The following is a 14,881-nucleotide window of genomic DNA, read 5'->3' as shown; positions in this document are numbered from 1 at the left end:
AAGAGTTGTGCACTCAGACTCCGGAGTTTGGCTGAAGTTGTAGACCCCCTTCTTTCACTCATCTCTCTCTCAAAAAGCACTTTTTGTTCTGTGGTTTCTTTTTTACGTGAAGAGATGTGCTGGGGACTGTAGGGGTCGTACCGCCTTCAGTAAACACTTTGAACTCATTTGGAGTAACCCCTTCTGTATAAAGCTAAATAAAATCAGCAGCAGTCTGCCCTCAGTGTGATAGTTTTCTCATTCTTAGAATGTGATTCAGTAGATACAAACTTTATCAAATGACCAGATTATTTGACAGTGTACATGCATTTTGGGTACTGCTGGTTTTAATCCAACATCTTTACTTTTTGGCTGGCACAATGCTCTGTGCTTCTTTAAAAGGGCAGGAAGGTAAATTGCTGATGTGGTACTGTTCATCTAAAGTTACAGACCCAAACCAAGATTTTTTAAAGAAGTGACTAATAATTTCTTTGAGCTCAATTTGAAGTACCACCAAGGAGGCTGGTTTTCTGAAGGAGCTCAGTAGCCATCCTCAGTGGTGAACCTCTTTGAAGTGGCTACTTTAGATCACTAGTTGCTTTTGAAGGATCTAGTAATGCTTAAGTAAAATGATATGGCTACATTAATTGTAGGTGGTCCCCCAGGTGGGTTGTAGGTATGAGGTGAGATTTTTTTTTTCCACCAGTTCTCAGTGCTGGTTTGGTGTTAGTCCCTGAAGTTAACAGTGGTCTGAAGCAGGATTTCACTGGGAGCGGAACTGAGTCAACAATGAAGAAACTTGAATTCCAGAGCCCATGTGTGAAACAAAACAATTTGTGAGTTATTGTGGGAGAGGAAGGCTACTTTAAAGATAATAAGTTCTTTGAACCACCGTGGTTAGAGAGTGCTGCTGGGTATCTTCTTGAAAGTTGAGAGTGCAAAGGATCTCGGCAACAGGTTTTTCCAGTTTAGATTCATGAAAGGCCTGACCATAAAATCATAATATTCGTGTTATGTCCTTTAGCGTCACATGATTGCGAGATAAAATCCTGACGTGTTCCAGCTTTTTCACCACTTTTATAAATAAACACCCGTAAATCTCAGCGTAGCTGCAGTACAGCACGTTAAGGTCGTTTTTGCGTTCTGCTGCTCCCCTGTGTTTTTTTACACAGAGGCAGGACTCTTCCGCAGGAGGGAGGCATCCTCCTCAACAGACTTCTGCCCACAAACCTTTTTGTCCTGCTCAATACTTTGTTTCACTTAAAAAAATATAAAAATACTGTTCGTGTAATTGTTGGTTGATGTTTTTCCAAGTCCTTGTTTCATGTATTTACTTTCTCATGAAGCAATATGCTAGCGCAAGAGAGTACATGCCAGTTAGGTTAGCAGCACGATGGTTTAGTTCTCACTGAGAGCAGAAGCCCAGAAATCTCATTTATTTGTGCCCTGACACCCCCGTGGGGGGCAGGCGGTCACAGTCCTGGCCTGTAAAATGCCTCACCTAATTCTGCAAAGCCAAGTGTTTAGGCTTAAACATCCGTACCTCTTTTTTTTTTTTTTTTTTTTTTTTTTAAAATATTTCCCCCAGACAGTCAGTTATTAGAAGGCAGTCTCTGTCAGCTTAGGCATTGTTTTATTGAAGGGTAGGAAACACTCCTGATGGAGGATCTCCCTGACGTGTCGATGGGATGTCTGTTAGGAGATGTGATAGAGTGCGTGTGTGTGTCTCTGAAATTTTGGACTGTGCACATGTGGTTTTTTAGGTTAGGAGAGTAGAAGTGTAAGCCCTGCAAGAAAAACACACTTTAATTGAGGGGAAAAACGTAAAGCAAAACTACCTGAATGTTCCGTCCTGTGGTGCGATGGTTTTGCTGTGTGTTCACAGACCGTCACCGGTGCGACTGGCCGCTCCGTCAGGCGCTCCAGCCTCCATCCCCACCAGGCACGCAGCTTATTTTTCTGGGACATCTCCAGTGAGCTAAACTAGCACCTTAGAAGGATGTTAATTGCACAAGTGTGGTGCAAGACGAGGTAATTTCCATTAAAAACACCAGATGTATTTGAGGCTGTCTGAGGGAAAGGTGTGTGCCGGGATCGGGCGGTTTTGCCACCACCTGGCCCGTGTGTGGTGGTCCTCGCGCGGTGCCTGGGGACACGGGGCGGCCGGAGGGGTTCGGTCTGGGCGAGTAGGTGAAACTGCTGAAGCGTTCAGGAGACAGTGGAACGTGGGGTGGCGCAGGGAGCCTTTCCCTCTCTGCCTGCCTCTGCTTGGAGGCTGCTGGTTTTCTGGGCGACCTTGGCAAATCGCTTTCCTTCTGACTCAGTTCCGCATCTGAAAAGCGGGGATTGTGGTACTGACTCATCCTGCGAACACCTTCAGATCCAGGGATGGAAGGCTGTAAGACCTGGGATTTAGTGGATTTTTATTGTAGTGAGTCTCACTGAATTCTGTGATTTGTGTCTTTAGTTAGGGCGTGCTTTCAGTTGAGAGAGTGGTTTCAACCCTGTCTACATGTAAAAAAACCAACCCACTATCATCTAAGTTGGGTTGGCTTTGATTTATGGTAGAGCCATAATTTTTTTTTTTTTTTTTTCACCAAAGCTTTTAATCCTGATTTAAAAGTCCTTTGGTAAAAAGGGGGGGGGGGGGGGGGGGGGGGGGGGGAAAGTCCGTTTACCAGAACTTTTAATCCTGATTTAAAAGTCCTAGTTGATACACAGTGTAAACAAGTCCTATCTGCTGCCCAATACTTGGTTTCTGTGCCCTTTTTCTTGCAGGCATAATACGTTTTCGGATGCTGTTCCTTCTTTTCTTTGTATTTTTTTCCTTCTTTTCCTTTTTTTTCTTTCCTGGCTAGGACTGTTCCTAAACAGTGGGCTGGTGGGGGCTGGCCGCAGCACGGGGTGCGCTGCCTGTCCGGGCTGCCTGCAGCCCCCTCGCCCCTTCCCCATGAATTCCCAATTGCTGGGCTGCAGAGAATCCCTGTCCTTCTGCTGTCTCAAGTTACCCACACGGGTGATGGCAAAAGCAGGTGCAAGGTGGCAGAGCTAAAATCGGCCACCGCAGTGACTGCTCCTGTGTGCGCCAGGCGTGTGCCAGCTCCCTTCCCCCTCCGCTTGCCGACCCAGGGGGTTACTCCTAAAGCATCCAGCCACCCCACAGGCTTTTTAAAAAGAGAGTTGTAGGTCCGCTCCAGTTTGACACTGGTGCAGAGAGGGCAGCGAGTTCCCAGCAGCACCAGTAGCGTGGACACCACTGCCGTGCTGGTGCCTCGCCATGATGGGGAGCCTGTGGGAAGGCAACAGTAAGAATTCCATTAAGAACACGATTTCAATTTCTGTCTAGAAAAACAATCCCTTTTTATCTTGTCCCCCTAATCCTCAACTTCCAAGTAATCGCCAACGATGTATGAGCTTTCAAGCCCGGTGAAATTAGCAGGTGGACGATCCCTGCAGCGTGTTGGTTTGGGGGCAGGATGCACTTGAAAATGCAGGTCAGATTTTCTCAGACACCCTTGTGTCTTTAGATTTGAGGATTATTTTTTGATTATTATGAGGTTTCCCACAGGATCCAGGCATCGGCTCATTGCAGGCAGGAACAGACAGATGTTACTGGTTATAGAAGAACTTTTACAAGTCATAATAAATTTTAATACGTTAAGCTTTACTTAAATGGAAACATTCTAAATAAAAGGAAACTAAAATTTCTCTCTTCTAGTTATAGTAAAGAACTGAAGCCAAACAAACTAAACTCATTTTGGATATTCTTCTGTGTCCCTTGGCAACAGCCCTTTTATGGGACAACAAAATCTGGCTTTTGTTGACTTCCTCGTTACCGCGTTCTGCTCCTTAGACACTAGATGAACGCCTCAGTATTAAATTCACAAAGGCTGGAGAGGATGATTTACATATAACAATAACAAAACTTTGGCAGACGATTTTAACCACGAGTTTTAATTTGGAAATAATTGAATTGCTTACTTTTTAAAATTTCTGTGGTTTTTGTTTTTCTGTCGTAATGGAAAATTTTGTCCTTCTTTATGTCTGACTAGCAGTTCCACTGCACTCGAAAATCTATGTGTAAGGACAAACAAGTACTGAAATCTCCTTTTAAAGGGTGTATATTGAACTCTAAAAATAACCTGGAAAAAACCCTAATTCTTGGCTTTTCTTAGACGTGTTCTTATGTAATAAAAGCCTATTTCAAAAGATGTTCCCTTGGAAGAATGTAACTAGTCAGTTTTGGTTAGACTTTTGAAGAATTTGCATGTACAAGGTAGGTCTGTAATTAGCGCAGGTACTGGGGGTGCGCAGGTGCGAGGGGGAGCAGACGTGCATATGCATGCACCAAGGAGCTACAAGTACGTGCAAGATAGCAAAAGATGCTGAATTTAAAAACAAATCAGGGATTTTTTTTTTTCTTGTAGCATAAGGAAGGTTACATTGGGTGGTGTGTGTTTGGACTGGGGTGGGTGTTTAGAGTAGAGCGTCAGCCTTTCACCTTCCCTTGCGCTGACTCGTGCTTTCAGGCTTGAAATCACGGCCCGCAGAAGTGTCCTACTGCCAGTTAAAATCCCTGATTTTCACTTTTGCTTTGGGATTCTCGGCGGTATTGTAAAATTTGGAGTGGCATTACATATCACCTACAGCAGAGGCACCGCAGCGGCGGTACCTGCAGCCACCTGTACCTGTCACAGTCTGGTCTGCCCACACCATGGTGGCAATAGCGTGCAGCAGGCTTTGACATCGGGAAAAACGGCCAGGTGTCGTGTTAGGCTTCTGTAAAGTAAATTTCCTTTTCCATATATATCTATTTTAAAATCTGATATGGACTGTCTTGAGGAAACAGACCGCGATGCTTTTAGCTGTTCTTTACATAACGGTGGATTTGTCTGTCGGTCCCAGTTAGAGGGTCTGGGACACTGGGTGGGAGAGTGGATGCTGCTTCCAGATGATGTTTCGTACTTAAACAAACTGTCAGTTCAGGACAAGGCGAGAAGCCCTCTCACCTTCCGCAGTGGCTCTCGGTACTTGCGGTGAGGGTGGAGGGTAGGGTTTTTTCCCTCATAGCTTACTAAAGCCCCTATGGGGCCCTAAAGCATGTCTCTGCTTCCCCCCCCCCCCCCCCCCCCCCCATACCCTAATGCATGTGTGTGAGTTTCTTCTGCCTCTTTGTACAGTTACAGGCTCCGCATGGCCTCTAGATGTCCCTCCTCTTCCTCGCCTAACACCAGCACCCGGCAATGCAAGAAATCCAGCTGCACCGCATCCCACCTCTTCAAGGAATAGACCCCCCTGCGTGGCCAGCGGGGCAGGTACTGCAGCACGGGCAGGGGGTGCGCGGGGTGCGGGGGTACCTGCGGCGTGTGCCGTGGGCAGGGGGCTCCGCGATGCTCCCCGAGCCTCAGACAGCGCGGTGGCACTGCTCGTGTCACCAGGGAAGGGGGGAGAGCGCTGGCAGGAGTGGGGCCCCTCGGTGGGGTCGGCCACAAGGGACAAGGACTTCTCCAGCGATGTGTGCTTAGATCCCATCAAAAGGCTCTCGCAGGGCAGTCAGCTCTTCAGCCCCCTGGAAGGTGAGAGGAGTTTCCTTTCGTTTATGAGCTTTCAAGACCTGAGGTGTTGCTCCTCTGGATCTTGAAGATGGGTCTTTTGTAAGGATGGGGTTTGTCCCTGCCGTGGAAGGAGTGGCATTTCCATCTGGTCGTAGTAGTGGGCAAAGTCCTTGGAAACCACCTGGGCTGAGCGGTTAAACACTGAACCAGTATTAACCCTGACCAAAAAACGGGTGCCTGGGAGCGTGCCCTCCAGCTGGCCGCTTTGGTCGGATGCCAGAAGCTCAAAGACCAGCGTTACAATGCAGATCGCAGCGCTGGCGTAACATACAAAAGCATCGGTTGGGGTGGTGGCGAGATAAACTGGTGTAATGAAGCTGTATGGGCTTGGACAAATTAATGACCTGGTCCAGTGTTACTGGTGATGCTGAACTGGTTTCCTGTTGGTTGGCTTTAAGCAAGACGCTGTCTTCTGCTCCTTCCCTTTGCCACCTGTGACAGGCAGGTAATCACCTCCTTTACGCTGCTGTAACAGCTAGGGAACGTTACACTCGCATGTGTAAGCCTAAAGGTGAGAACGGGTGCCAGCAAAATTTGGGCTGCAGCCCAAAATTTATTCTCTGTTCAATATGTTCAAAAAAATAACATTTGGGGGAAAAGTCAGTAAAATTCTAAAGTTTACTACCTCCCGAATAACAGGGGTGGTTGCTGATGAGATGTTAACATCCCTAACTGCAGCACAGACCATTTAGTCATGGGAAACTCAAGCAACAGTTAAATTTACTTCTTAAATATTTTTAAATATATATATAAATATTTCTATATATTTCTTTATTAAATATATTTTTATTTAAAATTGTTTTCAATTTCAAATTTCATTTTTTAAAATTATTTTTTAAAAATCAAAGAAATAATTATTAAATTAATAAATTATATATATATAAATATAAATAAAAAAACAGTTAAATAAATGTGTGCTGCACAACTTGACCTGCTTCCAGCTCGGTGTGACGGGGCAGTTACTCTGACTGCGTAATCTTAAAGCTGACTCTGATAACATGCAACTCTGTATTTTCAGGTACTAGGAACTTGTGGCTGGAAAAGGTGAGGTGAAGTAATCCTCAAGCATTATCCTCTCCTGCTTTTTCTGAGATGAGGTGGGACCGGTTCCTCAGTAGGTAACAGGGACAGCGGTTTCTTCTGGAAGCAGTGGCACGCTTCTGTCATACCGTCCTTCCAGAGGGGGGGAGAGAGCGCAGAGCAGGGCTCCTGCCTTTTCCAGAGAGCCATGAACTGTGGATGCTGCCGAGAGGGTGATCTCGGGGTCCCCTGCCACGTGGGGTCCACGCATCGACAGCTGGTGGAATAGCATGGAGAAATGTTCAGACGTTTGCTGGCAGATTAACCGTGTTCAGAGGGTTGATGGGTCTGGATGAGTCTCCTCTTTCTGGTAGGACACAGAGGGGTTTAACATACTATGCAATTAAATTCTGAAAAGACTGTTACATCATTTTAGTTTCTACTTTACATCCTAACGGGTAAAGAACTGGGCATCCCACAAAAACCCACGGAAGGGAATGGTAGGTTTTGCTGAGGTTTCCACATCTGAAGTCTGTGGGTTACCCCAGTCTCTTGACTTTGTACCATTAGCTTTAAGGGGCATGATGCCATTGCTTTCAAAGTGCGTCAGGACCCACATTTTTTTTGGAAGACCACCTGATAAGTGATCTCTGTGAAATGCACTGATTGCCCAGTTTCATGAAGGGACAAGCATCCATTTCTCAAAAGCTGCCATTACATTTGTTGCCAGTCTGGTACTCTTGCTATAGTCAGAATTTATTTATTTAGTGATAGTATCAAACACGCACGTTGCTGTGCAGTATCAAGCAACACTTTTCCTTAAATACAGAGCTTGCATTTGCAACCCTCGATACCAGCATGTTTAGTTTCAGCGGTCCTGTAGAGAGGGCATCCACGAAGGTAGCTGGCAGCCAGTAAAGACAAGTTGCAGAAACATACAGGTCAGTTGGTAGAATGCGGTGCAGAAAGGTCTCTTACCTCGTGCCCCAAAATGGTGACAATCACACACAGGTGCATCATCTGGCAGCGACAGTTCTCTGGGCCCCTGCAGGTTTCACCTCTGAGATGAAGGGTTCCTTCTGTCCAGACGAGTTTTTGTAGGATCCCTGCTAATGTAGCGTCGGGGTTTGGGATTTTTCAAGGAGGCCAGGGGGGTTGGTTACTCTATTTCCCCCTTAATTCAGTCTATTTTTGCCTCTCCTTGTCTTTGCACTCCGCACAGATAAGCACACATCTGTGTATGCACACATTAGTTAAGAAAACACAAACAAGTGCCCGGTTGATACTCCTTCCCGCCACCCTGATAAAGTAAAAGAAAAAAAGGATCAATTTTATATATATCTTCATATATATATATGACATATGTATTTATATATATATATGTATGAAATTGCTGAAAACAGTTTTGGGTTTTTTTATAGTTTTGATGAAAATCAAATTGTTCAAAAGGAATACAGAAGCTTTAAACAAGAAACATGGGTTTTGTTCAACGTAAAAAAAAATGTTTTAGCTACGTGTTGTTTGAGCTGGAAAGAAAAGGTCTTCGGGATCTTCTGTTGTCTAGCTACAGACTTTTTGGATAAACCCCTATTGGAGGCTTTCTAAGTGCAATTGTGGTTCGGGGGAAGGCTGAGATGCTGAGGACTAGGTGAGCCATAAAAAGCTACATCCCCTCCCACGCTGGAAGTGATGCTTCCAGTTTGAGACTGTGAGACCGTTGAGATGCAGGCTTTGTGGGGAGAGCTTGTGCCATTGCTGGCTGCTCTTTTTCCTGGAGTCTCTAGGATTTGTCCCCTCTTGAGCTTTTTGCTAGCAATAATTCCCTCTTGAAATATGTGATGTACTGATTCCAAACAAAGGCTGAAATTTTTCCCAGCAGCCTTGGGAGACTGAGATTCACATGGTTCATTAAAGCTAGTCGGAAGTGAGCATCCAAATCTGCTAGGCAGCTTGGTAAATCTTGGTCAAATAGCACAGTAATTACGTTTCCTGGCCTTACGTATATCTCAAAGAAGCTGGCGTGCACATACAGCTTAATCCGTTTGGCTCGCTTTAGTTTTGCACGTTATCCTTCTTTTTCTTGTCTCTCCACGTGTTCTCCTTCCTCTTATCATCTAGAATTAGTATGGTAAACCCTGTTCTTTCAAACGGGAATTACCTTCCTGTGTGTCTGGACAGCATCTAGGTCATTTGAAAGATGACAGTGCAGTGCTAGTAAAGCCCAGCTCCGATATACTCTGTCTTAAAGCACCGGTCTGAAATGCCCTTGATCTTCCCGGAGCAGCTTTGCCGCAGTCACGCTTACCGGAGACATTTGTGCTGCTGGGGAAGAGCTTTCCTGCCACGCAGCCCAAATCCTGCTTTAAACAGTCGGTTCTTCCGAGACCCACTCAACTTCCAGCAGCAGTAAGTTAAATCAAGTACCGAGTGTCTGGCACAGCTGCTGCTGCGTTCAGTGCCTTTAAGGCATACCAATGAGGTTATTAGAGGTCACTTTTGTGCAATTTATTTTTGCTGCTTTTTTTAGAGTGGTATTAACTATAATAACTGACAAACTCAAGGAGAGAAGTGTGTAAATTGTTGTGATATATGAACGCTTTTTTCCCAGAGAAATTCTGGTTTATCACACAAGCCTGTAAATATGTATTTACAATTTTAAAAGCACGTCTTTATGTCCCTGGTTGTAAATGCTCCGTTTTTAAAGTTTTATAACATGTGTTACTCAACCAAGAGACCACAGCACACAGCTTTATATTGTACTGGTCTGTTTGAAGGATCCATTATGGTCTAAGCTGTGGCAGAAAAATATCCACACCACTGACAAGAAATAACCCACAGTTGCACCAGACTTCTCATCGTTTTCCCTCAGATTAAAAACACAGGTTTTTTGGGAGGGTGGGGGAGCTGATTTTTCTTGCAGAGAAAAGAGCCAGTTCAAAATGGTGTCATTTCTCTGGAGCGATGAGGATATTTTATTCACAGTAAATTCAGGAAAGTATGCCATTTTTTTTTTTTTCCAAGGCAGAATTTCACAGTTTTGCAGCAAATTTTTAACCTCCCCCGTGCCTGCTGATGAAACGTGAAATTTTGCCCTTGACTAATATCACAAGTTCTTGTGAAAGTTCAAGGAGAGGGTGGGGAAAAAGCTCAGGTTTTGCATGTAGGAATTTGTGAGGCTGACACCGGTAGCTCTGCAGTGCTCTCATGACAATGCTGATACTGAGAAGTTTATTAAAAATAAACTGTCTGGAGATGTGGTATGAGCTGGTTGGTGCTTGGGTTCTGAACATTGCTCTGGAAGACTGAAAGCTCTGTTGTCTGTCCGCCATGTAAAGAAAAAGAACAAGAATAAATTCATGTGACAAACTGCTTTATGGAAATATTTATTGTTATTTCAGCAAGGGAAATCTTCAGAACGGAGATTCGATGTGTTGTGGCTCTGAAACTGCTGGACGGCTGGGGGTTTTCTGATGGGTGGCAGGAGAGGAGAAGCAGGTAGAAATGTCACCTCGGTCTCTCAAGCTCTGTGCATGGAGTGGTAATTCCTGCAGACCCAGCTCTCCTGACGGCTCCAGGCTCGAGGTCTGCACGCTCGGATACGCAGCACGCGAGCCCTTTGTAGTTTGGGTTCTCAATTCAAAGCCAAAGCTCTCGCTGAAGCGTTGCAGAAGCAGCACGGTACAACAAACTCCACGGGCTGCTGTCCTCTGTCGGGAGGGGAAGGTTTGAGCAGGGCCTGAAGCGGGAGGGGTTTTGCTTCCTAGAAATGGTCCCCGTTTCATTCATCCCCGTGGAAGGCCATGCTCCACCACAACACCCTGAGGGGAGGCGGGTGCCTTGTCCAGGATGTTTGCAGGGGCATCGCTGGGGGTCGGTGGGCAGCCGTTGGTCACTGGGGCATTAATCCAGCCACAGTCTTTAAAATCAGTAGCAGATTAAACAAACAGGTTTGGGAACAGCTGAAGTTTAGGTCTTGATATTGATTTCATGTAGGCTAAAAATGGCTCTTGTGCCCCAGAAAATCCAAACATTCTTTATGCATTATAAATCTGACCTGTTAGTAAAAATCCCACTGCTGTCCCCGTTGCGCATGGCTGCCCTGTGCACAGTGCTCCAGCCCACCTGGGGTTCGTTAACAGGTTCCGTTAAGTTTTGAGTGATCAGATTTTGCTGAACTGTCATTCTTTCCCTGCATGAGAATCTTCTGAAATACTCTTAAAGATAGCTCAACGGCCGCACAGCTTTGGCTGCGTACTAAAATAGCTGCGTAGCTACGTACTGGCATTCTTCTGTCTGAGCTGACACTTGAAGCAGCAGTAATTACTCCTGTTTGTAAGAGCTGTGGCTTTGCTGGGAGAAGACTACCTTCAAAAACAGGTAAGGAGAAAAACTTGCTCATACCGAAGCTCCTGCCTTCCTACACTGTGCGTACCGCGGTGCCTGCAGCTGCCAGGGCCAGAGGATGCAGGCAGCTGAATCCCCTCCAGGCCTCAGCTGGGAAAACTGGTTGGGCTGCGCCACCTTTGACACCCGTGCCGATGTAGAGTCCTTCAAGGCGATATGACACACGGAGTGCGGAGTGTCGCGTGTGCGCAAGGAAAAGCCACTTTGTGGACATGGAGGACACTGGCACGTCACGCCTGAGTGCGCCAGCAGTCTGGCACTTCACATGTGAGATGGGTCCATGGTGGAGGAACAGTAGGAGCAGGAATGTGCGTCAAGCAGCCACTGAGCATCGTCCTCCAGGATCAGGAGCGACACAGCTTTGCCCTGCTGGGTCGCTGGCTCATGCTGTGGGGCTGAGGTCGGCCCGTGGCAGCTGCGGGTGCTGGGCGAAGCGCGGGGCGATGCCCGCAGCCCCATCCCGCATGGGCACCAGGGGCTGGCGCCAGGTGCGAAGGGCCTTCTCTTGGGCTGGGGGGGGGTCTCTCAGCCCGGGAGCTGCAGGGCAGTGCGCTCTGCCCCGCTGCACAAGAACAATCGCCGTTTGTTCTGCAGGGAAGAGGAGGAGGGGGATTGACAGGTGCCTGGGGGTTGGGAGGGCTCCAAGCTGTGCTGCATTTGCTCTAGGGCTTGCTTTGCAGCTGCCTAGGAAGAAGAGGCAGTTGTTAAAGATTAGAGTGCTCTGGAAATACCATCTTAGCTATAAGATGCTAATGCAAATAGCCACCCCCACCCCCCCCTTTCCTGCTCCACTAAGTTTTGAGTCACCCTGACCTCAGCAGGGCTTCTCAGGGCTGATTCTCTTTCTGTTAAATTTTTTTGCCCTCGCGTTGCCAGTGCCTGTGCAGCAGCTTTGCAGGGAACCAGGCGCGAGGGTGTTATCTCCAGCGCTGGGGAACGGGTGGTTCGGGGACCAGCATCACAGCAGCAAATGGTACCATGAACCATATCGCTGCCGTGGAACTGGCATCCCTGGACCGTATCGCTGCTGTGGAACTGGCATCCCGTCCTCTGCACGAGGGAGTAACTCTGTCATACCTTGGATCTTCCAAAAGCCAGAGGACTTAACCGACAGGCTCCCTGAGCTGCTTGCGTGGGTTTCTCTATTAAGTGCAGCAGTTAAGGCTTACCTAGGATATATTGATTTAGGAACGCATCTTAATTTAACCTTGAGAAGTGAAATATCCAGACTATTTCCTTTAGTACCCTGTCCTAGTAAATAATGTCTGTATCTTCTCTTTGTGCCTGGCACTGGCTGATTAGAGTCCTTTCATAGTTGGTATTTCTTTTCTACAAGGATATTTATACATTAATTAAGCCATACCTCAGCCTTTTGTTAAACTACCCAAAGAATTCTCTGAAGTCTTTTAGAGTAGGACTTTTCCTCTCTGCACCACTTACATAATTTTCTTCTGTGGCATTCAAACATTTATTTTTTAAGAAAGAATAAAACCCAACCAAACAAAATACTCTTTCAGCCAAGAATTGATGGAGATGTGATCTGAAGGAAGGGGGAAATATGTTTGATTGCTGTCCCTGATGCCAAGCCTTAAGTGTATTGCTTCAGTTCCTTCTGAGTTCTACAATATATTTTCCTTGCATGACACAGGCATCAGAATTGCATAAACATTCCAGAACTGATCTTGGTAGTGGTGTCTGTGGAGGAATAATTGCATCCATACTTCCCCTTGCATCCAGCCAACGATATTGCTAGCCCTCCTTGTGCTAGTACAGTGCCTCTGCTGGAAGCAAATGCAAAAATCCTTAAAATTCTTACCTGGGTGTGTGTGTGTGTGCCTTTTTTTGTTTGTGTGTGTATGTGTGTATCCAGTCTCTGCCTTGTAACAGCAAAACACTGACTTTTGACACACAAGAAATGAGTTCTCACTTGTTACCATTTGTTGCTGATGACATCTCGGTAAGGATAATATCTGAATTTTTCTGTGTTCTTTCCTGAGTCCTCCTCCATTCCAGAGTCCTCCGCTGCTAAGAATGTTGCTGTGAATAACCCCCATTTCTTGCACAGGGTATTTCTAGAGATGTTAAATATCACTGTAATTGTGAATGAAAAAAACTGTGAATGAAAAAAAACACCTTCCCCTTCCCACACAACTAAATGCCACTTTTTATACTGGCTTTTTCTGACATTTTGCATAGGTTTGGAACATGCTCTTGTGGGCTTCACATACCAGCCGGCTCTGCCCGACTGACAGTTTGCTCTGGGCAGCTGGGCACGATCAGAGAGCAACTGGCAACAGGGTCAGTGGAAGGTACAGGGAAATCTCTGTACCTCATGAAGGGTTATTTCTTAGGAGCAAAACGTACTGAGCTAAACTGCAGCATCCCTTGGGCTGCTGGCCAGGGTAAGGTCTGGCAGGGGCGTGCACTCCGGCACCGCTGCTCTGCTCCCAGCATCTCGCTGCCAGAGAAGGCATTCCACCCGAGCAGGTACGCGAGTCCCCAGCCCACCAAACAAGCGGGCTCCTTCTCTTTCTGGTTTTTTAGGGACATGTACTGGCTTGGTGTCGTGGCTGCAAGCTGTGACGGTGCTGTTCAGCGAAGCGTGGCCGCTCGTCGTGTTGTGTAAGCGCTGCGGTGCCCCACATAGAGCCGTCAAACCCTGTGGAGAGCGGGGGGGGTGGTGGGGGGGTGGTGAGCCCGCTGCCCCCAGCACTGCCGCTGCAAGGCACGCTCCAGAAAACCCAGAGCAAATGGGCTGTAACACTTTCCCACTTTCTCTATTCCTGCTCTGGGAAGCTTGCTTATACCCGGGGCACCCGTGCTGCCAGGGACAGTCCTTACCATCTGCAGAGTACAGATGTTCTCAGACTTTTGGGTGGGCTTTTTTGCTTTTCAAGAACTTTCAGTGTGCACTCTCCTAACACATAATGGAATAGGGGAGAAGGAAAAATGTATCTGTGAATTGCTCTGCAACACTAACCCCCCGAAATCTTGAAGAGCTAGAGCAGTTTTGTTAAGGAAATAGGGGAACGGGACTTGCAGGTAGCGTCTTGCATAATGTTTTTTTTTTTAAGTTATGCTTTAATATTTCAGGGCTATGCGGCAGATTTTGCAGACAAGTTGCCAAACAGCTCTGGGAGGGTTTCCTGACACACGCTCAGTGTGGGGGAGGAGGAAGGAGACTGATATTGCCAGTGGGGAGTAAGAAAACTGCTGAGCCATACAAAGGGAAGTAGGAGAGAAAACCATGTTTAACTGGTCAAGGAGTGTTTGCGTGATTATAACCCTGATGGGTATATAACTGCATGAACAGTGTCTGCCCTGGGCCTGGAGGGAAGATACCAGAGAAACGTGTACCCAGGCTCAGAGATGTAAATATGACCCTCCTGGCATAACACGGGGTCTCTGGGTGCACCACGGCCCCTGTGGTGCCTTCATACGCCACGAATGGCACCCGAGCAGGGGCACGGAAGAGGCTCACGGCATCACTCGACTCAGCCAGGAGCTGTGGGGACTCTGTGCGCCCATCACCTACGAAGCAGGTGAGCAGTCGGGAACCACGGAGGGAAGTTATCCCGCGACCAGCAGCACAGCCTGGACGTATTGCGATGGCTGCTGGCAGCTCAGCCATGAGTGTGGCAGGTCCGGGCTGGTGACTCTGTCAGGATGGATCCGTGACAAAGTGCCGGACATTCCGCCTGACAGCACTTTGCAAATTCCTGCCTGGCAAGCAGTTGGCAAACGATGGCATGATGCTGGTGCGGAGGGGGACCCTGCTGTGGGAAAGCATTAGTTGACCTGGTGGCAGATCCTGACTGCCCTCCGCCGAGTGTCAACAATTCTGCCAGCGGTGCTAAACCGGG

The 14,881-nt window shown here is 47.1% G+C and overlaps 1 protein-coding gene across 6 annotated transcripts in view; it reads left to right on the top strand.

Annotated features, from left to right (window-relative positions):
• PRDM2 (PR/SET domain 2) overlaps window positions 1-9,983 on the top strand; it is a 73,590-nt gene extending 63,607 nt beyond the window's left edge. For 5 of the 6 annotated variants that reach the window (XM_055704012.1, XM_055704013.1, XM_055704015.1 and 2 more), the window contains 2 exons: window positions 5,166-5,294; window positions 6,613-9,983. In XM_055704012.1, the coding sequence (XP_055559987.1) occupies window positions 5,166-5,294; window positions 6,613-6,647 (164 nt within the window). In that variant the 3' untranslated portion in view covers window positions 6,648-9,983. Of the gene's footprint in view, window positions 1-5,159; window positions 5,295-6,612 lie in introns of all 6 variants that reach the window. The other variant, XM_055704014.1, reaches the window with a different exon arrangement.
• The last annotated feature ends 4,898 nt before the right edge of the window (window positions 9,984-14,881 follow it).

This window comes from Falco cherrug, chromosome 3 (assembly GCF_023634085.1).
Source record: "Falco cherrug isolate bFalChe1 chromosome 3, bFalChe1.pri, whole genome shotgun sequence".
In the NCBI taxonomy this organism is placed as follows: domain Eukaryota; kingdom Metazoa; phylum Chordata; class Aves; order Falconiformes; family Falconidae; genus Falco; species Falco cherrug.
The sequence above is the reverse complement of the archived record's forward strand: the minus strand, read 5'-3'. Positions and strand labels throughout refer to the sequence as shown.